Below are 25,367 nucleotides of genomic sequence, written 5' to 3' on the forward strand. Positions count from 1 at the left end.
CACATTGGATACTGTAAATAACATTTTTGGAGGCTTGTTCTTGGTTCGGTGGTTTTGTTTTTGAAAGAAATTAGGTGTTATGGTGTATGTGATTTAAAAGCTGTTACAATGTTATATTTTCTGGCAATCCACCTTATTTTTTGGAAACATTTTTACGTAGGGAATGTTAATGAAAGCTGAAGGTTTTTCCTTTTAAACATCTTGGAGATTTTTTGTTTTTCTAGTCCTACTACATTTTGTGACTACTATTACACGTGGACACGTTGGAAAAGTCCAATTAAATAATATAACATGTTAAGAACCAACGTCATTATTAATTTTAAAAACTTTCAGTATACTTGGTTATCCCTATGTTTGGCTTTCAGTATAGTTGGATATCAGTATACTTGGATATCAGTATACATTGCTTTCAGTATACTTGGTTATCAGTATACTTGGATAAAGGTATACTTGGATATCAGTATTCTTGACGAAGGTAAAATTCACTTGTTCCCGTGTAGCCATTCATAGTTGCTGGTTTATGCAGTGAATGCTAATGAAGTAGACACAACGGAGAGGCTTGTATAACGAAGAGCCTCTCGCCAGTAAAGTTCTTTACGGTGGGGGGGGGGGGGGGGGTTGTGGTGGGGGAAATGTTTAAGGGAGTGGGGTGTTGGAATTAAGTGAGGGGAAGCAACGCCACTCATCATTGAGTATTAAAAGAGATTACAACCTAATCGTATTTATTTTTATCCATAAAAGAAACTTAACGTTATTGTTTAGTGAACAAATTTCGCACCTCACACAATGTTTTAGCTCAAATTAGTGCAAATTTTGGCAGAGTCTTAAAATGCAAAGCAAGATCTTTAGTATTCATCTTTAACATTTATTAGATCAAATTTAATTAACATTTTTAGGTCTTGCAGTAACAGCACTAAAGTAACGTGATATGCATATATGTTTAAAGGAAAAAGTAATTTCTTTGTTGCCTTAATTAAACTTCGATGGACATTTCCAATTTCTACGAAAATTAAAAGTATTTCTTCATAAAGTAATTAAAATTAGATCGAAAAAGGGAAGAACATAAAACAAAACACGGATCAATCTAATTTCATATTTTTTTATAACTCTCAGTATTTTTAGTAACATACGAAGAGTTTGCTTTGACCCCAATACATGTTTGAATGTCACTGAAAGGATCTTCACAGGAAGCGCAGGACACTTATGGGTCGTGGAGATCGATTGAATATTTTGCCACGAAAACCTTTCGCAGGTGTCCCAACTTGGCGGGAACACGTCTCTCTTGCATTACGTATTCCACACCACTACAGCAGAGCAACATTGAAATAATACTTTAGTAAAATTAAATATGACAAATAATTATGTATTTAACTCAGTATTTTACAGATATACTAATAAAGTTTCAAATACAATTAGGGATTGAACAAGCCATAATCTCAATTAATTGACTCCCCGACAATATTTTAATATTGTTGAGTCACCCAAGATAGTATTAAAATATCAAAAAGTTGGATAGGTTAACCAAACAAATGATATTAGTAAAGTATGTTGTGGGTTCAATAGTAGGTAGGAGAAAAGTAATATTTTAAATCTCAATTCATAATCAAATCTTCAATAGTTTGGCTTGGTGATAATTTCCTTGGTTCTGAGCTCACAGAATTGGCCGTAATTTAATGTTTACTCATCTACAAAAAAAGACACGTTCCTTAGTAGAGAAGAAATTGCTCTTTATTGAAAAGCTTCTTCGTCTTTGAAATCATTGAACTCATAAAATCTTAGACCATTACATATATTCATGAGTTTTAGCGGTTAAACAGTTATTTATCACTTAAAACTAAATACATACCACCCGGTACTCTACGTAGCTCCTATATTTTCAAATACTGTGATTAGAAACACAGGAAAAAGTGCTGTTTAAGGTTAGTCTTTGTAAAATAAGAGTCTCCACCGCCTATTACTTTTATCTGACCAACACTGAGAAAACTCAACTCGTTTGAGATACACCTCCTCTTTTGGTATTCATATACCAACAGCCAATGGTGGCTTCCACACCATCAAGTAACATCAGCCAAGAGTAATTAGTGATTGGCAGGACTTGAACCCCGGTTCTCCGAACTTAAGGGATAACTTCCGCGCTACAACCTTTTGGCTGATTCCCCACTCCCTTTGATTGATACAGCATATAGGTTAAGGACCACCGTCCCCTGAAAATCTATTAAGGAATGTCTCATGCATACTACATAAACCAATAATGATCATTACGTAAGAATTGTAAAACTAGACATTTTGTGATAATTTCTGTAAACTCAAAACACTGGTGAACTTGTAAACATGATACAATGTACACGACATGGGAATTACGGAATTTTTTAAAATATTTAACTTAAATTTGAGAGAGCATTGTATTTAGACACGTGATCATTGGTCTCGAACCACTCCCACTAGAACAGTCGTTAAAGAACTGCCCACTTACTGCCAATTGTGCTGATAAAAATTGTCCTGTTAAAGGTATGCCACTTTTACTGAGTGTAGTTTGGTTAAACCGGTGTCCGGTTAAAAAAAAAACACCTGGATGAAAGGGAATCTACTGTATCTAAATAGTCGGGGTAGGATAGTAAAATGAAAATGGGTATTAATGTCGCCTACCCAAAACAAGATAAAGTAAAATGGTATAGCGGTTGCACATGATATTCACTGTGCACACACTAGTGGAATTAATGTGATTAATACACATTTTAACCAACAGATTTCATCGTAGTCCGTATCAGCGGATCTTAGGCAATTACACTTCCAGTGAGTGATTCATTATAAATTACTTAACGCTTCTTGCGACCAAACAACAATGTAGTGTTTAGTGAGTAGTGAGTCAGTGTATGTATGCGGACAGTCACAAAGGTTACCTACTTAGAGTGCAAATATTTTTCTTTAATTAACTCGTTAAGTAAGTACTGCCATTGACTTTAGATACTAACGTAAAATGGGGTACGTGTTTTGATGCGTATTTCATGTCCTTATAAGTCTAAGTAGGTTACATCAAATAAGTGCATATTTTTCATTTAAATTTAATACTTATTTAGTGTATTGCCCATTTGTTATGTAATACCAATAGTTTATAAATAGGCTATGTAGGTTAGTTAATAATGGTAGAGATTTAAGGTTCGTCAAGTGAAAAAGTTAATTTTAGATGAGTTATATGCAAAATGATATGTTAGGCAACTATTGCTAGCTTGTATGTTTTTTGTATGATTAGCACATCATACTTATTAATAGTTTTTTTTTGTGTTACAGGTAAAAGAACAAGAGAGTTTGTGAGTAAAATGTTACTTAAGCTTTGTAAAATGTACTGAAGTGAGGTAAAATGCACTTTGGGTAGGTAAAATATTGTCTAGCTAGGTAAAATGCACTTTCGGTAGGTAAAATGTTGTCTAGCTAGGTAAAATGCACTTTAGCAAGGTAAAACGTACTTAAGCTAGGTAAAATGCACTTTACCTAGGTTAAATGTGCCGTATTTTAGTTAGGTAAAATGTTGTTTAGCTAGGTAAATTGCACTTTAGCTAGGTACAGTGCACTTTAGCTAATTATCATGTAGGCCTACTTAAGCTAAATAAAATTCACTTAAGTTAGATAAAATGCTCGGTAAAATGTAAGGCTGTAATATCAACAAATACAAAAGTAGGTCGATATTTTTAGTACACCAATTAAAAACCTATATAACCTCTAAAATAAGCCATACTTAGCGGAGACGCTATGTATTTATTAAGTTTTTCTTAACCAAGTAATTAGGAATCCAGGCTTAAAAAACTTAACACTACGAAAGAGGGTGTAGTGTATAGTAGTTTTATCCGTCTTCATATTAAATAATAAACAATCTTTTGCTTCAGGTTAAAGTAGTAAAAGATAGTAGGTTTCCACTGACCTCAATGAGACTGGATAAGTGAAAGGCCAACGCCATTTATTATTTGTGTGATCGGTATAAATTATGAATTCAAATAGATAACTAATATTTTATGACTAAATACAAATTGTAACTACTAAATTTTACTATTTATAAGAAAGCCTAGTGGTAAAACAAATAAGATTCGTAAATAATATCTTTAAACAGGTAACATTTAGTTTTAAATATTAAAACATTGGTTAAGCAATTTTATAAAATTAGACTGAAAGCTTGAATGCTAGCGGCAGTTCTTATGACAATTCGTTTGTGGCAAATAATTGAACAGCCTTGACAGTGCAGCAACTGTACTGCTTGTATAAAGGTTAACCACTGGCACTAGGCCACAATTGCCCTGTCATAAGCCTGATTGCTGTTATTGTATTAATTTTTCCTGAATTCAATGTAGTAAAAATCTTTAAGGAGGCATTTTCAAACATTGTTAGGTAGGTTACTCGACTTAATAACCCAGATTAAGCAGAGTTAGGGTACGAAAGCTAGATGTGGCTTTTTGAGGATAGATGTTTATTAAAATACTTTTATTACTTTTATAGCTTCGTCCAGACTATTGACCAAGGATATTTTTCCTTACATGACCTACACCTATATTCCACCTATTGGTTACATGGACAATACGCTGTACATAATTTACACACACACACACACACACACACACGCTATACTGTGGCTCTCAAGGATTGTACGAATAAAGTTAATAAAACTTTCTACGTTTAATCATACATTAATACTTGATGCTTAATACTTTTCAATGAAATGACGACCGTACAAAGTAGGTATTTTAATCCAAGTATGAATGGAGACGAGTAGAACTATAGATAAAAAATACTCCCTTAGATAGAACTAAACTAATTACTAATTAGACTAAACTAACACATACCACGTCTTGCAGTTGAAATAGTGTGTTTTAATCCACTACATATGTTTCGTCATATTTGGCATTTTCAAGTGGCATACATTTAAATATGGAGAAACATGTGCACACACTATTTAAAATGCAAAACGTGGTACGCGTTAATATTTAGTATACACTAAGCAGTTCAGAATCTACAAAATGAAATTAGACTAAACTAACACATACCACGTCTTGCAGTTGAAATAGTGTGTTTTAATCCACTACATATGTTTCGTCATATTTGGCATTTTCAAGTGGCATACATTTAAATATGGAGAAACATGTGCACACACTATTTAAAATGCAAAACGTGGTACGCGTTAATATTTAGTATACACTAAGCAGTTCAGAAGCTACAAAATGAAATTTAACATGGAACTTAGCTGGAATATAGCATACAGTCGAAATTAACCTCAACGAAATTAAGTGCATAACAGATAAACCCTCGGTCTTAAACCCACTTTGAGATATAACTTGAGTGACATTAACCTAACCAATGAGAAGCCTGAGATTTTATGACGCTGGCGTGTAATATGATTTATGTTGGCCTTAATGTAACAGCTGTTAGTTAAGTCTACGCTAATACCACACCGAGCCGAGAGATGGCCACGGATTACTTTGTTACTCAACGTTTTCCAGCTTGTCTGCAGTTATAAATTCTTTTGGAGAGTAAAAAATTTGTTGCTTTACATGATATCACATTAGTCAAAGGTTTTGGTTGATTAAAAAGGAAAAACTAACTTAAATAATTATCAAATAATTAGTTTGATCAAACAAACTTACAATGCAAATTTTATGTAATTGGGTGTTAAACTTGGCAGTTATTTTAACGTACTATTCTTATTAATTAAGTATGATTAGTATTATTCTAGTGTTATTTCAGTAGGCCTTATGCTTTAATCATTAAAACTGTTTCAAAACAGGTGGAGACATAATTTACGTAATGATTCATTGGTTCAAAATAAGTATAAAAAAATAAAACTTTTTCCAAAATTGCTTTGTTAACCTCACATCCGTCATTTTGTATTTTTACATAAAAATTCGTAACTTTGGTTTTTTTTAATCAAACTTTAAAAAACTTGGTAAAGTTGTAAAAGAGACTAATGGGTAGTTTGTAATGAAAATTCATTCAAGTGTATAGATAGTGTACATATATCAGTTATATGTATATGTTCGCCTTTCAAAGTTAAGTATCAAAGTTTATTAAAAACCTCATAATGTAAGATTTTTTGTGACGAACACTAAATGCCGTGTGTTAACTAATAACCACCCGTCTGTAATGCAAACCAGAGGATTTAGCTGTAATGATGATGATCCCGCTTGCACCATCTGCCACTCATTACACTATAACGACCCCTAGTTTAAAAACGAGCCATCATAACTAAACACGGCGAAGGCAGAACTCTGGGTAAATCCCCTAAATGATCTTTACGGAGACGTATTTAGTCAGCGGATCTTACAAGTAAACGGTCATTTACAAGTTTATTTTAAGATATTACATTATGTAAAATAAATCTTACTGTGGACTTTATTACAATCTACAAATATTAGAAAACTTATTGTTCTATTGTAGAATATAATGCTTATTTTGTTCGTTTTAGCAAACTAACCTATAAGGAAGTAACTATTACCGTAGGAGGCACGGAATAGGGCCCGGGACCGTTTAACTTTTTTTATTCTGTCCCCAGAGGCTAAAAACAGTATTTGGTCGGATACATTTTATTAAAGAACTCCTTTTTTCCCTGCCCCGTAGCAGCAAACCTAACTACTCATTAAATTTAATGTTACTTAAATGGGGAAAATAACTTGTTCATGAAAATATTTGAGTTTAAATCCTATCTGACAAATCTAGTAAATTCGCTTAGTCTGCATGTTACCTGTGGCGTGGGTATTTTTAAATTTGTGGCTGTGTTGAGCACTTTGTAATATTTATTTATTCATTGATTGAAATGCCGGGGGAGAAATGATATATTATAAATGAATGGGTTATTTTCATCAGAATACTTTATTGGCGAGTGACCAGAAATTAATAGCCTACTATATTTATTTATAACTTTTAAAATATATACCGTAGGCTACCTACTAAACATTACATAAATTTTAACTCAACGTAACATTAAGTTTACATAATAATGCTCTGTGGTTTAAAATAATGATCTTTGATATAATGCATACGTTCAATCAATAACATCTATGAAAATACCTTACAAACTCTTTATCTATATGATCTTAAAGTGGAGTTAAACATATATCATGGGGAGCTTTTTAAATTTTAAATCTAAGATTAAATCGGAAACGTTTACAAATAAAAAATTCTTACAGCTCTATAACACTGTATTTTGCTGCATTTTTATCACTTTTTATTAATTCGTGTCCTTTTTTATGGTAGTTTAATAAAAGGTTAAAAATCGGTTTATTAAATCTAAGTAGCATCAACATAGTCCTAACAAAAGGACATACACCACGTTCACTAAATCCCTTTGATTTCTGAACACAGAATATACCAGGCTGTGTATTTATCGCATCCCTTTGTGTTGGAACGAATTGGGTGACAGCACCACTAATGTATGGCACAACCATAGTGTAGAAGCGAATTAATTTAAACTGATTAACACCATTGTTGATTATACAGGTTGATAGGTTGGGGTATTCGCCAAACAAAGTGAAATTCTAAAGCGTATAATATTGTATTTCCTAGTATCGTATTTACTTAGTTATTGACGTAGATATATTGTCTAGAAGAACATGGGTGTTTGGGATGATGTAGTGTAATGATACAGAAGCCGTATTTTCTCTAAAAGTTATTTTTATATTTATAGGCTAATACTCAAAGAAGATTGGAACTTAGGAAAAAAAATCTTCAATATTTTAAGTATTACTTTTATTTTTGCAGGGTGTAAACAGTTATAAGAAAGAAAACGGGTTTTACAACAACATACTTTGTCAATTGGTTACCTGAAATTAGATTTTAATCATAAAAACTATTACAGTATTTGACATTAGAATATTTCATAATTCAATAATAATTGGGTATGCTCCTAGCACAGTTCTACACCTAAGTAAAAATCCCATCTATATTAATCTACTGAAAGTTTTTCACTAAAAGAGATTGTAGATGAATGCTCCTTTAGTAAAAATATGATAATATCAAATATGCATCTTCTCATTTAAGTTATTGAACAATGCCATTGGATGAGAATATAATATACTACTAATATTTAGATTATATTATAAAATCCCTTTAAGCGTAGATTGATAAAATTTTGATACATAAAACTCTCACCTTATTAACAGTCAAGCAGCAGTTGTAGGTACTACTTTTGTAACTATAAAAAGGTTTCACACATTTATCATTGAAATTGAATGTCTCCATCGCAGTAGTGAATCTGTAGTAAATGGTCTGACGTAATGTACCGGAAATTGGATCAGTCAGCTGATTACGTTATTGTAGCACGTTGGACGGTACAGGTATTTGTAATGTTTCCGGTGTTGGTGAAACAGGGAACGCTCCTGCCATATTTATATTGGAGGAGGATTAGGATGAAATGATTATCTTATAAAAGGTTATGTAGTAAACTTATTAAAAACTTGTTTGGTAACAGAAACCTACCTTTTTTCGCAAAAAGAGGAGGTATACAAACTGAAAAATATCTCATTTTTATATTTCATGTTCAAATTGCGTATATATTTTCCATATGCAATTCTTTTAACACAATCGTTTTACAATGTTTCCTAACAACGTTTCTCATAAATCTTTAAAATAAATGTTGTAAATGATTTCTTGCATTGTTAAATTGTTGAATAGTTAAGCACTATTCGACTGAATTGTTTACCAGTTATTATTTTATTGGTGAATATAATATGAAAACTTAAAACCATTACGATATTGTTGTTTGCTAAGTAGTGTAGTAAGCTTTTTAGAAATCGTTTGGTAATTCACGTGCTAATTCATGTCTCAAACAAAGGTTTAATATTTGGTAGTTATTAATTTTAAACGTACTTTAACAACCACCGTGGAATTCATTCGCCGCAAAAAACTATTTTATCGGAATTCTTTAAGAGCACGCACGGTATTTATACATTAGCTGGTCATTAAAATCGTCTTTTTCCTTTATAAAATGTATAAGTGAATATACAAGTATGTTTAGTCGTAACACTAATTCTTTATTCTTTTTACCTCAGTTTGCTAAGCAAAACTATTATCTTGGTAGGCATTTTTATCAAGTACTAACCAAAATAAGTATAAAACATTTAATCACTCGAACGTTAAAAACTTAACTTGAGCTCGAACATTCATGTGATTTCAAGTGAAAACGTTACACTCTAAAGTTGTTTATTATTATAGTATTTAACACAAAATAATTACACACATTGACATTTGTACACCCGTATAACACTGTATGCTAGGCTATGTGTTACAGTCGGTCACCCGTATGTGTGTCACATGTGGTAGCTAACCCTCCCTTTGTACTGTACTGATGACTATCTAGTTAAATACAAGTCGATTCAACCTGAGTTGTCAAAGAGTAACTCTTCAAAGAAATCTTCTTTGCTTTTGTCATTGATTTAAAAATAATATAATTTTGACTGACCATCTAAAATAAATGGTATGCATGGGCCTATGAAATGTATAATTTTAGTGGATAAAATTGTATTTGCAATACCTATATGATTGGATAAGCCTCAAATCAGATTTTTACTGATTTACCAAAGGGGCAAATTCTTGCGCTCTGGGCAACGTTTTAGCATGCGGAAGCAAAAGTAAGTCCCGAATCTTTGATCCAACGAGAGCTGTAGATGGCGTACTACCTTACTTAGTAGCCTTTATTACACCCATTTCCCATTGGTATATGTGGAGATTGAAAAAATACCATTGGGCACAGATCCCAGCACATTAAGGTACTGTGAGGTAAAATACTATACATTTGTCATAAAGTAAACGATTTTCCTCTACGACCATTCGAGATGAGTTAGATCGTTTCAAAACTAGATAAAATAGTAGGGCCTACTAACTTGGATTACAATTAAATTTGACTTTGTAACAACGTTGAAGGGGGTTCTCTAGTAATCTTTTAGCCTACATGAAAAAAATAAAAAAGACTACTTTGAACATATAGGTACTTAAAACACACTAGGTTGGTACTAATACCACTACCATTTCCTCATGATAACAAACACAACTAAAACTTTTTTTGCAGTTTGGAAAGCGAAAACATCCTTAGAAATTTTAAAATGAAAATAAATTAGAAAGTGCATTTGTAAAACTGTTATTAAACTCGTAGTAATATCTAATAATTTAAAATAAAAACAAAACTTTTTCCCAAAAAATTTATTCAAATCAATGATATTGATAAAAACTATTATTAACATCATTAGTTTTGATTCGCTCATTTAGTTTTAAGTAGTTAGTTAAGTTTTAAGTAATGAACACATGCATAGTCAAATAAATATATTTGCAAAAACATAATTCAATGCGTATGTAGGTTAGCTGTGACGGGGGTTTCCAACATTCAGCAGTAATGACGCTGAGAACGTTCTACTGTACTGCAGCTGTGACGTCATTAGTTCACATCATATGATGACGTCACGTCGTATGTTATCTAAGACCTCTACTACCCTTCATATATCTCTATATTTAGAGTTTTGTTTATAAAGACACGTGTATGTTCTATAAAAAATTTATATTTAAGATATCCTAAATCTACATATTTTTTGTGCAAAATTCTGGGGTTCCATATACTAAAGGTGGGATTCAGATGATACAAATATTAGTACCCTTAATTATTTCATACAACTTCGAGTATGTAGTGAGTTGGTGGCTTAGTAGGGTAACGTACTCTGAAGAAAGCCAGTGATTTCATTGGTTCTCGTCATTGGCACCTAGTTATTAATATTTATATTGTACAATTCTTTATTGTACTGTATAGGATCACCCCTTGATTTATTAAATAAATTCAATGAAGAAGGCTTTGAAGCCCTTACGGAAAAGAAACCTTAAATCCCAAAAGGCCGCAAAAGGTTGTGTCTTAAAACATCAATTTTTTATCTTATGATTTTTAAATTTTAAGAAATGTATTCACACTTTTTAGCCCTAATCAACGGTTTTGCTCATCAATCTATGTATTTTATATTTACAGTTAACACAATTTTCCTTCTAACAGTCGTAAGTGTTATTCTTACACATAATACCTTAATATAAATCTTTATTTAGAATTAACTACGGTTAATTCTGCCGAAGTTATGTCAGTCTACCTCATGAAGTTAATGTCAAGTTTTTAAGGAATAAGATGATCAATTAGTTATAACAATAATGTAAGTTGTTACAAAACAAGTACGCCAGTGTTTCAATTTTGTACAGATCCCTAAAAATCACAGTTCCTTTTTTTTATAAAAATAATGTTTTCTGTTATACGATACCTTCTTTAAGTCTGAAGAAGAAATTAAGTATTCAAGATACAAGAACAAACCCATTTAGATTGTGTGGAAGCTGACATAGGCTGTTACAGCCAGGTCTCCTAGATATAGACCTCTTTGCTGTATTCAAATTTACTGCAGTGCTGAATTTTATCTACGTAATTTAACTATACTGTACGTTTTTTAATGAACGATGTCTTGATAGGATATTCTATGACCACATCGCTAAATGAAATAATATTAATTTTTTTACAATTTGATACAATTGAATCAACATTAGTAAAGAAAATATGTTTATAAATAGACTTCCTACAACACTTTCGTTAAGTTCAGTTTTAGGAACCCAAAAAATATATAAGATTTTTTTTCAAGTTTTTAAATTTTTTATGTACGTTTTTAAAAGCCAGGACTTCTGAGGATTATAAAGAACTCTTGAACTGCAAGTGTTAAAGGAAGCATTTAACTAATTAAATACAGGATTTTAATATTAAATCGACTTTTTATTTGATCTATAAATCTTAGTTTTACTAGAGTAATTTCAACAAGGATTTCCATCTCAATAAGTGAATGATTGTCAAACGCACAACTACGACGAGAACGTTAAACTAGGAAATTAAAAGGATGTTTTGTGATTGGTTCTGTAGTGATGACTTTTACTACCGATTCCCTAATAGCATTCGAGATTAACTTTTGTCATGGGTGTCCAAATAGCTTCGTTGGCTTAGGTATGTGTTTTATATAATCTTGATTAGGGAATTAAAATCATTTTGCTGCTTAAATACTTTTAAAACTTTTTATGAATACATCAATTTCATTGTACATATACAAATTGACCTATCTGTTCAGACAGGTTTAATGAATGCATAACTCTTCTATGACCAACTTAGAGGCAGCAAATAGAACAATACCAGTACACAGTATCAGCAAACTGGTACATACTTTTTCGCTACCCTACTGTGAAATGACATGTTAACGTTCACCTGCAAGATCCATCATTACATTAGTAAACCTACGGAAAAAGAATGTTTTTATGCGTAAGTAATGTTTACTATCTTTTTTGGATTATGCTGACGTAAACAAACAAAGATTTGTGTTTTTTGTCAACTGTTTAAATTTTAAACAAAACTGATCAACCAAAGTAAATATTAACTTTAAATTGGAGGCTTAACCCAAGAAAATGATATGAGTTTTGGGTTTGTAATGTTTCTAACTGTAATAAATAAATATCTAATGTCTGTTGAGGAAAATAATTAGTTTTTTCTGTGTAGCGAAAAGTAACGTTAAAAACACTAGTGAATGTGGGTTCGTAATATGTAAAAATAAGATTTTTCCACTATTTAAAGGGTTTGACGGGAAAATCAATATTCCACTTTTTGGGTTCGGAAGGACAAAAATGTAAATTTTAATCCAAATTCCAAACAAACAAATTCTGACCCTAACAATACTGCCAAAGGGGAGAAAATAACAAAATAAACATTTTCAATTAAATGGCAATTAATTGTCAACACAATAAAGCCATGTTTTAGCTCTATTTGGATTTGTATTAAGCTGGTTTAAGTGTGTGCACGTAATAAGTATACAATATTTTGTAAAAGGAATACAACCCTAACTTAAATAATAAATATTGATTAAAAACATAATATCCTACGAGCTAGTAGGATTTTTCTCAAAACCCTCAACTTAAAAACAGAATTTCTTAGTTCTGTAGAGAACCACACTGTGCCATAGAATGTGCAGGTTTTGCTTTGTCTGGGAGAAACAAAAAGACTTGGCACAGGTGAGCGTTCTCGGAGATAATTTACTTTATACAACTACAGCTCGCTATCTGCAAACGCTCAATATAAGCTAGTCATACTTTCCAGTTATTTCCGCTACATTAACCCCATTACTTCGTAGATCTCTATGTGTTATTTGTCCCTGTCTCATTAGGTTTGTATAGTCTCTTTAACGCCAATAATGTTATATCAAGATGGACAGTCCTATTTCAACTTGTGACAGTATACACATAAGCTTATTGGTTTCTGCTAAATAAAATCTATGAAATCGTTCATCTGCTTCTAATATTTGTATTTGATGTACTGAGCACAAATATTTACTTTACAGTCCAATATATATGTATTAAAAATTAATATCGATAAGATTTGTGAAAAGTGACATTATATGGGTATCAATTAAATTAAATCATTTCCTTCTACTTGGCTGTATCGGACATACATACAGACCTCTCTCTACATCCTACAACACTACTAACCTCTCTCGACCTTTGGGGTCACCTTTTCTCTTTATTGTAATTAATCATTGTTAATGATAATTGCAAATTTGTAACATTTTACTGATATGTGTTCTGCTGAATAAAAACTATAGCTTTATTCAACTGAGTATTAAATTTTGTCTCTAACCCAGCAATATATGGAAATAATTAATTAATTTCCTCACTTTATCGTCATTAATATGTGGAAATACTCTCATAATCGCTGCTTCTCCACTTGTAACCTCGATAAATATTGAGGGTTAAGAATCTTCCAATTGAACAAAAAACTTGGGCTTTGTATAAGCCAGCTAGCGTTTCCACCTTATATTTTGTTGTATTATAATGTTACCCAACCTAGGGTTGTTATATATATATAGGGTAATTGAATTCAAAGAACAGTTTTACAGAACCGCAACCAACCGGGAATCACACTAAGATATGATTTTACTTTAGTTTGTTTAAAGGGATATCATACGCAAAATATATTTTTTATACATTGTTTTATTTTGGTTTTTAAATTAAAGCCTGTTACTACCTGAACAAAGTTCTAAAACAATTCCCAACCTTAGAAATAATTTTTTTATGAAACCTTACTCTGTCGTTTGTCCTTACATTTGAGTAATATGTGATCTAGTAATCTCAACTTTTAAGCCAGTTTCCTCTGAAACGACTTTTGTAAATACATATGTCCCTTTTTCTCAGGAACTATAAGAGATAGAACCTTGAATTTTCACAAAATATATTTGAAGCTATTTCACAGAATCGGTACCAAATTTACTAATATACTCTACCTATGAAGATTTTTACAGCCATTTATACACACACAAATGTGAAATTTAAGGTAATTAAAAAAATTTAGACATTAAAACTTTATTGAAAGTAAATAAGTTTGGTACTAGTTTTATATAAAAGCATAAATTATGACCAAAAAATGCAGGTTGATAGCTCTAGTGTGTTTCATGTGTGTGTTCTAGAGGTTGTAGCTCTGGTGTGTGTTTTATAAGCAAATGGGACATCAAGGCTGCTAATTTTACATTGTTACCATAGGGCGTATGATGCCCTCTTAAGTTGAGGAAAAGAAAAGATATGTTGTCAGGAGTTGATATGTGCAATTGATACAGGACACAAACACTCACAGGAGGAATATAAATTGCACATATCCCAAACGACATAGAGATATAAAGTGTCAGGTGTGACAGGGGTATTATTGTGCCTCACTAGATGTTGTGTCACCCTAACAGCCTTGTGAAGAAAATATATGTTTACGAACAAATCAAATATTCCATGTTTCCTTGCACTATGTTCTGTATGTACAAATTATTGCCATAAATAATAACATTTATATGATTGACACCGTGAGCACCCTCTTATACCGAATCGAAATCTTTAGTTACTAACAGATTAAACGTAAAATGTCCGAATCTTTGTGAACAATTACTCTGCTCCAATACTTATACATAATTGAATTAGTTTTTTAATTGTAAATTTTTTGAAGGAACACCCAATTTAACAAATAATAAAAACAGTCTAAACACTAATTCATGGCGTATCTTAAACAAACGTTTCGTAGTGTTGAAGCACCTTTTTAACTTAACGAATACGTATAACTAAAGAGAATATTATTGGCCTTAATCTGTATCATGATACGATTGACTAGTTAACCGTAATATTCTTATTGTACCTTTGCGTGAGCATTGGCTGATTTTCTGCTATTTATTTTCATCACAAAGTAATGTCGTATGAGGTAGGCGTACTTGGGTTTCATCTAATGTCAAAAGATGTCTGTGCGCGTTACCGTACTGTGTTGTGTAGGCCTACTTGTCTTAACTTAGATGCCCTTGGTGTAGCTGGACTAGTGTTTAAAGCGCAGACCTCAGTCCTCGTGCCCCGGGTTCGAGCCCCACCAATTACCAATGAATTTCAGTTGCGCCACAATGGTGGTTTGCAGCCAACCGTAAGCTATGTGTTCACCCAAATAAAAAACTTTCGTGGAGAACATTCACTACATCAAAAGCTTTACCCACCAAAAGTCAAATGAAAGATTCTTCAATGTATTTAAAGCCATAAATTTCTACGATTAAATTATATTTTGATACGTGAAAAAACAAAGAACAAGGTAGAGTAGGCTGGTCAAATACTAATAGTATAATTTGAAACAGAAGACCTTATACATCACAGTGATACAGTGGGGTGGCCGTTAAAAGTGCTATATTTCTTCTTTTTTTACTATTATTAAAACGTATCAGAAGCAGAAGTTTTAAATTCATTCAAACTTACACAAATCAGTCATTAATTTTGAGAATACTTTAACAATAACTTACTGCCTTTATGTGTAAATGATGCCATTGAAATGACATTAAGAACGGTGCGATAGGACTTTTCCTTTCAACGGTTCGGTCTTTTTGGCTTTTATAGCGTAAAACCGAACAAAAATGCTCATCAATCATTCCACTCTCTAGGGAATAAATTAGGATTTCTTTTCTGCCGGTTGAAAGCAAGCTTTCCTTTGTAAATAGGTTCTTTATAGCCTATGTGTCGACATTTGTTGGGCGGAGTTATGTTAAATTTAATCCTAACTGTCTAATAAACGAAATGCCTAGAACTTTAAAACGTGAGTTTATATAAAGGAAATTTTCTTACAATTAATACAATACATCCACACATCCAATACTTAATACATTAATTTAAACTTAATATAAAATACTATAGTTACCTGTACAATCAAGTTTGAGATAATATAATTCAGTTTAATGGCGCACTTAGTCTTTTTAGATTTTTATCGGATCAGACGTTTTTTTATTCGGTAACAACCATTTATTATGAGCAAACAGGTCAATAAAGACTGGGTTCAATTTCTAACTATGAAAAACCCGCTGATATTTCTCAGGAGCGATTCAGCTATCTGCTGATTGACACTCAAGTAACACAACCACTTAGCTACAAAAAAAAACTGTTTTACCGTGTATAAGAATACATTAATCATCCAAACCCCATCTTAACGTAGGAATGTAGGGGCTAGTTGGCGAGCGATTGCAGTCACCTTGAGTTCGTGAAGCTCCTAATTCCCTCAGTAATACCTTTGCAGCACTCTCTTGATCCAAAGTCCGCAACGCTAACCACTAAGACTTAGTAGTAGTATACTGAGTAATAGCTAACCACTAAGACTTAGTAGTAGTAGACTGAGTAATAGCTATCCACTAAGACTGTAGAATACAACCCTTGTTCTACCTTAGTGTCACGTAGTGAGGACGATCTAGTTCTTCAGAATCACAATTGCGTTGTCTGCCGAAGGTGCGTTCACTTTTGAACCAAAGTTAGAGACTCTAACCAATAAGCTAAGCTTTGGACTTTTCTTGAACAGTAGTGTTAAACTGTGGTAAGAACACTCACGATTCTTTTGCATCTCAAGCAAGAGATCTTCCTACAGCAACGCTACCATCTACCCCTCCGATGAACTCAATGACGTCATTATCCAATTCTTCCTTGTTTCAGGGTCGGTCTCGGAGTCTGACACATATGGATGCTCTCGAGCCTGGAGCCGTGTTCAAAGATGACAGTGAGAGTTCCCGTCTGATCGTGCCGTCCTTGCAGGCTCGTCGCCAGAAGCTCGCGCGGTCCCAGGTGAGTTCAGTACCTCATTGAGATGTTCAGCACGTTTTAAACTACAATGTCCGTCAACTAGAAGTGTAGTGCATAGTATGAATGTGCACTACTCCTGGCAAACACCTAGCTAGCACATCTTTCACGTTTCAAATATCTTGTCAAATCCAAGGTCCCTGGTGTGTACCTTACCTTACTAAAGACCCGATGAGTCCTCAATATGCTTTTCTGTTTAATGGTTCCTGTCTTCTGAGTCTAGAAATTTTTTGCCAAGTCTACCAATATCAACTGGCTACGGCTAGTGAGCAATCAAGCAATTCATTTAATTGCAGTTGCAGCTAGTTTCGACTCCTATGTGGAGTCATCATCAGGCGGTACAAGGACTTCTTCTTTCTTCACATGAAGAGCGTCATATTTAACACGTAAAAATAAATAAACATTTACACACGACACAAAACCTGTTATATATGACGCTCTTCATGTGAAGAAAGAAGAAGTCCTTGTACCACCTGATGATGACTCCACATTGGAGTCGAAACTAGTTGCAACTGACATTGCTTGATAGCAGGTATTTAAACCTTTTTAATATTATTTGGCAATCCGGAGGCTACTATCCACAATGAAGCTAGCGAGCAAATGTTCCACGTTCCAAATATCTAGTCAAATCCATAATCCCGAGTGTATAACTTATCTTACCTTACCCTTTTTAAGCCCTCAGTAATAGGTGCTTATGACCTCAGCAATGACGTCTTTCCACTCATCTTTGTCTTCTGGGGATAAAAGTGTAAAGACTAGTTTTCTGCGCCTACTGCTCCTGGTATTTAGTTAGCGATGAAATTTCCACTCCCAGACTTAAAAAGTGTATACATTGCCTTAACTCCTTACCCATAAACACCTCGATTCGCTTCTAACCTCGCCAACAATATCACTATAAACTGTTCCATCTTCTAGGCTACATAATAAGTGTAGTGCCTAGTATACTGTTCTTGACATCCTGTTAGTCTCAATTTTTCTAATTTAGAATATAACTTAAAATATAAGTACCCCAGGTGTGTACTTAACCTTACCTCAAGAAATTGAACCCTCATCACTTTTTCCATCGACTTTTCAGTAGGAATTTGATTTTATTGCTTCTTCAGCTAAGAGCTTGATGCCAAGTATGTCGTCCTGGAAATGTAGTTTTGTTAAGAAATCCTATAAGCACTCAAGTATAAGAGGATTAACTGTGCAATATCCCACAACTGTGAAAGCATTATATGCAAAGCCTTCCACAAAGTTCTGTACCTATAAACTATTGCATCATTGAAAATATAAGTCCTCTTTGTCAGGAAAGACCGTTATTAATATTACTGCTCCACTAACTTATTCATTAAAGCTAAATCTCTGATAGTTAATGCTACCTTTGAAGTTAAAGTAATGAAGGACTGTAATACATCATACTCAAATTCTACTAAATTATTTAAAGACTTCCTAATGGTAAGAGAATGGTTGAGAGTAAAAAGTCTTTAAAACTGTATGACCCTTAACAATGGAAAATTAACCTTAAATATTAATGGGATAGCGCAAGACCGGAACCCCTTACTAAAAAACTCCAATACAGTATATTGATTGTTGTGTTGTCCCAGATGTTCATTAACATAAAAACAATAGTTCTTTTGCAGAAAAGGGGACGCGGAAAGGTCGCCCCCGGAAACATCACCCCCCTACGTCATATTGACGTCAGAGACCGGGGGGGTGATGTTTCCGGCCGCGGACATTCAATTTCAGTTGCAGCATGCAATCTTCGATATGACGAGTTATTTTAGAGTTTGCGTATTAATTATATAATTATATCCACTTATCATATACAATTACCAGATTTTCTAATTACAAATTTAGGTTAACCGGATACGTTACCCCCGATCGTTTTCAAAATGTACACCCCGGAAAGGTCCCCCCCTGCCATGATCACCCCCGGTATACCTGCTGTAGGGCTTGGGCTCGTGACTCGAGCCAGCTATTGTTCACAAGGGTGGAGACTGTCCCATATTACCACCGCTCGACTGAACTCTCGTGAATGTGAAGGATTTTAACTTCCATGAATGGGAAGGATTTTTATTACGCAAATTTTGTTGATATTAAGATAAATACAAATTAATACTTCGATATTGTGCTTTCTCTAGACATTTCCCGTTAATTTTATACATCAAATGTATAAATCTTACTATTATAAATGTGAAAGTTTGTGTGTTTGTTTGAAGTTCAATCACGCATTAACTACTGGACGGATTGGGCTGAAATTGACATAATAGCTCATATTCCCGAATAACATATATGCATATTCTTATTTCAAAAACCCTTTCGGGCTCCGCCCCAGTGGCTCTGTAGTTCTCCATATTAACCTTAGGAGTATTCATATTTAAAGGGAATTAAAGAATTTAGTCAGCTGTTACAACTAACAAAGTTGGTTCTATGATATGCAAAATCATTAAAAAGTTATAAGATTTACCAACAGGTAGCACTATTATTTTGTAATGAATAAAAACAGCTATTGAACTAAGCAGCAACGAACAACTGTGATACGCAATGAGAACTGTATAAGTAGGATTGTTTACAGTTATGTTTATGTTTTTAATTTCATGAATAATTTGTGATAATTTACAAATTTATCGTAATTTATTGTTTTCTATTGTTTAGGTGAAGCGGTAGAACATTATGGCTATCGTAGATGTGTAATACTATAGTATACCGTAAATTTAAGTATGCAAATTTTATCAAACTGTGTCCTCCCCCATTGCAAACGCAAAGCTCGAGTACAACTTTACTGCAATAGGCATTTTATACTTAAATGCCAACCCCGTACGAAGGACGGATACTCTGCTGGTTACATATAGTTTTTTTCCGTCAACGTACTAAATGTATTTGAAACACGTGGAAATGAAATAAAATGTTTATAGTAATATAAGTAAATAAGTAAGGAATCAACTCGTAATAATATGAGCATGCTTTAACCACGCAGCATCATAATACAGTACACACTTGACAAACATATTTTCACATTTCCTAATTCTTAAATTGTAAACATTGACCAATAAATGTTGTATATAATATCCATTTGAAAAGATTATTTGGATTTTATGGTTAAATAAACGTATTGAGAATATTCCTGATTTGATATTGAGGAATGACTCTTTCCCGTAAAAATAGTTTAGAAAGTAAATATTGGTTAGTTTCTTCAGAAAAAACGGAAAATAGTTCACACTGTTTACGTTTGAGTTGACGGGAAACAAGCAACAGTGTCACATTCACTTTATTTCATGATTTCACACTGCTGATTTTAAATAACTAAATTGACATTGAAGTAGTACAGTTATTCAATGAACGGTCGCCCATTGTTTTGAAAAGTTACACATTTAAATCTACCTGTAGTTCGCAGAATATTTAATACGTAGAACTTAAAAGTTTGCAAAAGAACATAATAATTCGAAGTATAGTATCCACTATTCTCAGAGTATTGATTAATAATTAAATTCGTCTGTAATTCGGAGACTATTAATTCGTAGAATACAACTATATTTATAGCGGTAAGTATTTTTTTGTAAAATAGCTTAGACTTCCCCACTTCAGGTATCCCTCCCAAGAATACCTGAGCCGTGTTTACCTGAATACGTGTGTTTGTTTAACATAGTCAAGGAAAAGTTTAGTTATAAATGTAGTTATAGTTAGGCTATTTACTAAATAATAAATCCTACTAAAATGTAGCTGGCCAATAGCTAGTATTTTTAAAGTCAGTTTCAGTCCCACCTACGGCAATAGCTACTTCCCAAATGGAAATTCACTAAAAACCTTGAATGATTGAATATAACAGCTTTTTACTACGCATATAATACACATATAATTTATAAAAATTAATCTTTCTCACAAATCTCAATACCTACAACTGGAATGGCCATTTTTGGAATGAGATTCTTTAAACAAAAGGACATTGGAGTTCGGAGTAACGTACGAAAGGATTATTGAGACTTCCTGTACACTGGTCACTCTAATAAATTCTTTCACCTTTCCAAGTACTGTTTATCAGTTTCCTTGCAGTAGTCAACACAACAATAATATTAAAAATTTGAACTCACGTATAGGTCTATATTCCACTTAGTAATAATGAAACATAATTTTGCAAACTTCAGTAGCAAAACGGCTTTCTAAATATATACATCTTATAACAAAACTAATTTATTGGTATTTCAACACTGATTGCAAGTAATCTTCTCGATATAAAGTGATTCTGATATTTTTATTATACTTTCATTAAATTTTGACTCTGTTCCAGTGATATGAATCTAGCCTAGGCTGTTTCTGGATTAAGATACTTTTTGGCATAACCTTTAGAATAGATCGTGGCCAAACCTAAAGCAATGCGATTTATTTGTAATACATTTAGAAATTATTATATCTTAAACAAATATGTTGCTTAACAATTACCATAGGGTGTAAGATGAGTTTACTGATGTTGATAAGTATAACTACTATTTTTAATGCAACAGAAAATGTATACGCATTATCGCTGGTAGTTTTTTTATGAATTGAGTATAAAATAATTATTCTTTAAAGTCAAACTATGCTCTTATTATTTAGTTGTCTTAGAAGTTTATACACATCTAAATGTACTGATTGATATTCCACCACAACGTCTGTTATTTTTTCTGTGGAAAAGTGGTTGTCCAAGCGACAGTAATAATGAACTAGCGGCCGCCCTCAGAACAATGGGCTGGGGAGGACGGGCAGCAGGTAGGCTGCCGAGCAGCCCAGCCCTACTAGGGGTAGCGTTTCAGGGGGGGACGATTCCGGGGTGTACATAGGGGATGTCTTGCCGGGGGGAACCTTTCCGTTTCTACTTGTTTGAATTAAAATTAATAACATAATTAGTTCATATCAACTAGACTTTGATAAATTACTTGTCAAGCCCTTGGGGGGTACGATTCCGGTCGCGGACATAGATTTTATACCAGCTGGTTGTCTGGTTTCGTGACGTCACGTTTAGCCTGGGGGGTAATGTTTCCGGGGGCGACCATTCCGGCGACCCGCAGAAAATATTCGCTTAGTACTACGAGCTCTTATAAGTCCGCTTATAATAAAATATATATCAAGAAATTTGTCATTTGATATCAATCAATTTAAACACCATTATTTAGAGAAAGGATTGATTTCAAACTTTCCAATATTTCAAAAACATCTTTTGGTATTTACTTAAAGTCATTCAAACACTTAATTATAATACCTATGCACTTAAAGCCTCACTTGGTATCAAATTAACATAGTAAGAAAAATCAGAACTATTTACAATACTTTGCACATTTATAACTTGTTTATTCCTTAACAATTACAATTTCACGTTTAAAAATGCTTGTTTTCCGGCCACATGTTTTTGATTCAACTAATCAAGTTTAAATCTCAGAAAAATGATTAAAACATTTTTCAAACTAATTGAAAAACGTAACCTCAAATCTGGTTCATAACCGTTTAACCTTGAATACTCGTGGTTAACCATTCAGTGTTGTTTTCAGATTCGGTCGGTAATCTTTGAGTGTTCCCGGCCCCTTTTTACCTCCCTTTAACCCTATCGCAAGATTATACAGGGTTAGGCAAAAGTCTGGAACCCCCTAGTTAATTTTTTAACGCGTTGCAGTAGGAAAACCAAACTCGGCACATATTTACAACATAAGAAATTGCACTTTTTCATCGAAGTTACAACTTTGCCCCAGTCCCCAAAACGGGATATTTTTGGGTCAGCCCCAAATTTTCAAACGTAAACACCTATAATGTGACCCCTCATTTTAAAGGGTTTATCAAAATAAATTGAATGGCGCAAACCAGTGGTCAATATCAAACCCTAATCAAAATAACAGCCATTTTAATTATTTAAGATGAGCAAGCAAGATACAGTCTGGACACCCCCAGTTAACTTTAAAAATGATATATTTTAATATTGACCAAAAGGTGAATCCTCTTTTTTTATAAAGGTATGCTGAGTTTAGTTTTCCTGCTATAACCTGTTAAACAGTTAATAGGGGATATTATTTTCAAAATGCCTGCCATTTCGATTAGGGGGGCGATATTGACCTCTAGCTTGCGTAATTTAATTTGTCTTGAGAAACCCTTTAAAATGAGGGGTCACATGATAGGTGTTCAGATTTGAAAATTTGGGGTGGCCCTAAAAATGCCCCATTTTGGGGACCGGGTATAAGTTCTAACTTAAATGAAAAAAAAAATAGCTTTTTTTAATGTTGTAAACATGTGCCGAGTTTGGTTTTCCCACTGCCACACGTTATAAAGTTAACTGGGGGTGTCAAGACTTTATCTTGATTGTTCATCTTAAATTAAAATGGCTGTTATTTTAATTAGGGGTGCGATATTGACCTCTGGTTTGCGCCATTCAATTTCTCTTAATAAACCCTTTTAAATGAGGGGTCACGTGATAGGTGTTTACATTTAACAATTTGGGGCTGTCCCCAAAATACCCCATTTTGGGGGCTGGGGCAAAGTTGTAACTTAAATGAAAAAGTGCAATATCTTATGTTGTAAATATGTGCCGAGTTTGGGTTTCAAACTGCAACGTGTTAAAAAGTAAATATGAGGGATCCAGACTTTTGCCTAACCCTGTATGTACTAGCTTTAAAATAACTATGAAACAATATATTTGTAAACAGCTGATAGGCTCAGGTATTATGACCAAAGAGCACGTTGCATATTTTTGAATTTATGGTAAAACAACGTTGAATTGTTTATACTAGCTGATTAAAATCAATGGAAGCTTCAAGGTCAACCTATAAAACCATATGATATAAAGTTGAGCTGCATTTATAAGTGACCTTGAAGCTACTATTGATTTTGCTATTGGTAGTAGACTACAACCTACTTAAATCTTACGTTATATGAAACACCCGCGACTAATTACAAAGTTTACACTAAAACATATGCAAAATATCCAATTCCCATAGTTTTTGTCGTATACAAACTTTTATATTTCTGATATCTACAGCAAACGTATAAACCGTTTTTAAATCACTCCAAATGTACTATATTTTGTTATACGAGATGAAACTATTAGCGTGTCTTATTATAGTCTATACAGTTATTTATGATCCTTATTCGACTAAAGAGTTGTTTTCGCGTGTATGGAGCTACAAAGGGCAGTCCCCTTTGATCAATACAGTTATAGACTTGAATCCACTAGGGAACTCTGATACAACAAATAAGAGAGAATCCACAATACTTCCTTGTGTATTTCCTCAATCAGGATTGCAACTGGGGTTCATCCTCCTTCTATCTAATACTACGAACAGTTATACTGTATTTATATACATGTATGGTACTAGTAAATAAATGTTTTTAATTATTTATAATTCTGTATTTAGCACTAAATAAATTTGTGTGGTATTCCATTAAATAATGTTTGGAATATACGGAATTATGCACAAGAGTAACAAAAGTAATTCGGGGTGCAGTTATGGAATGTAGGAAACATCTGAATGACAGTTTTTTTTTACTTTTTATTTTACAGAAATATTCTCATCCACACGATTTTTCCAAATTTACACACTATGTTTGAATCAATTATGTGATCGTCGTTTACCTTTTAGTTATGCGTGTATGCTTGATAAAATATGATCACAAATCGTTTCTACAGTTTCTACTCGTGAAGAAGCTACCTACGATTATTAGAGGTTGGCAAACAATATTTTAAGAAAATTTTAATTATTCTGAGAAGTTTCTTTTTTACAAACAGTGTGGGAATCAGACGACACTCTGTCTTAGTTGTTGAATTTGTGCAGAACTATACGTTTTGTTGGATTTAATATTTACTCTGATAAACACGTATTCCGTGTCCTATCAATTCTGGTGTGTTTCAGGTCTCCAGTTCTGAGTATTTCAGCGTCAGTTTTGACGTTGGTTCCAACGTTGAAGAAGACGAGTTCGTCGTCGCCTCTAAAGGAACTTCGCTAGCGTGAGTACGAACACAAAAATCGATGTACTGTAATCACAAGGTTTTAATAGGAAACTGTCATATCTATCTATCTTCTATATTAAGCGGATATTAATACGCTACATAAAAACTTGTGAACAATAAGGCTTTAATTTTTAAGATTTGACCCCACATATTATAGGCTATACCAAAATGTTGGTCTAGTCTTCAAAAACTATACAACTATTCGTTTTTTTATCTTAGTTAAGCTTTTTTCGCTATATAAATCATGGATAGCGCCAAGTTATCATTTTGAATT

General features: G+C 33.2%; 1 protein-coding gene across 2 annotated transcripts in view; it reads left to right on the plus strand.

The window, feature by feature from the left end:
* LOC128991506 (pleckstrin homology domain-containing family G member 5-like) overlaps positions 1-25,367 on the plus strand; it is a 263,086-nt gene that overhangs the window by 169,479 nt on the left and 68,240 nt on the right. For both annotated transcript variants that reach the window (XM_054414443.1, XM_054414444.1), the window contains 2 exons: positions 17,002-17,130; positions 24,996-25,090. In XM_054414443.1, coding sequence (XP_054270418.1) covers positions 17,002-17,130; positions 24,996-25,090 — 224 coding nt within the window. The remainder of the gene's footprint in view (positions 1-17,001; positions 17,131-24,995; positions 25,091-25,367) is intronic.

This window comes from Macrosteles quadrilineatus, unplaced genomic scaffold (genome assembly GCF_028750875.1).
Source record: "Macrosteles quadrilineatus isolate MER2022 unplaced genomic scaffold, UCM_ALF_1.0 Scaffold_4__1_contigs__length_99947679, whole genome shotgun sequence".
Classification (NCBI taxonomy): Eukaryota; Metazoa; Arthropoda; class Insecta; order Hemiptera; family Cicadellidae; genus Macrosteles; species Macrosteles quadrilineatus.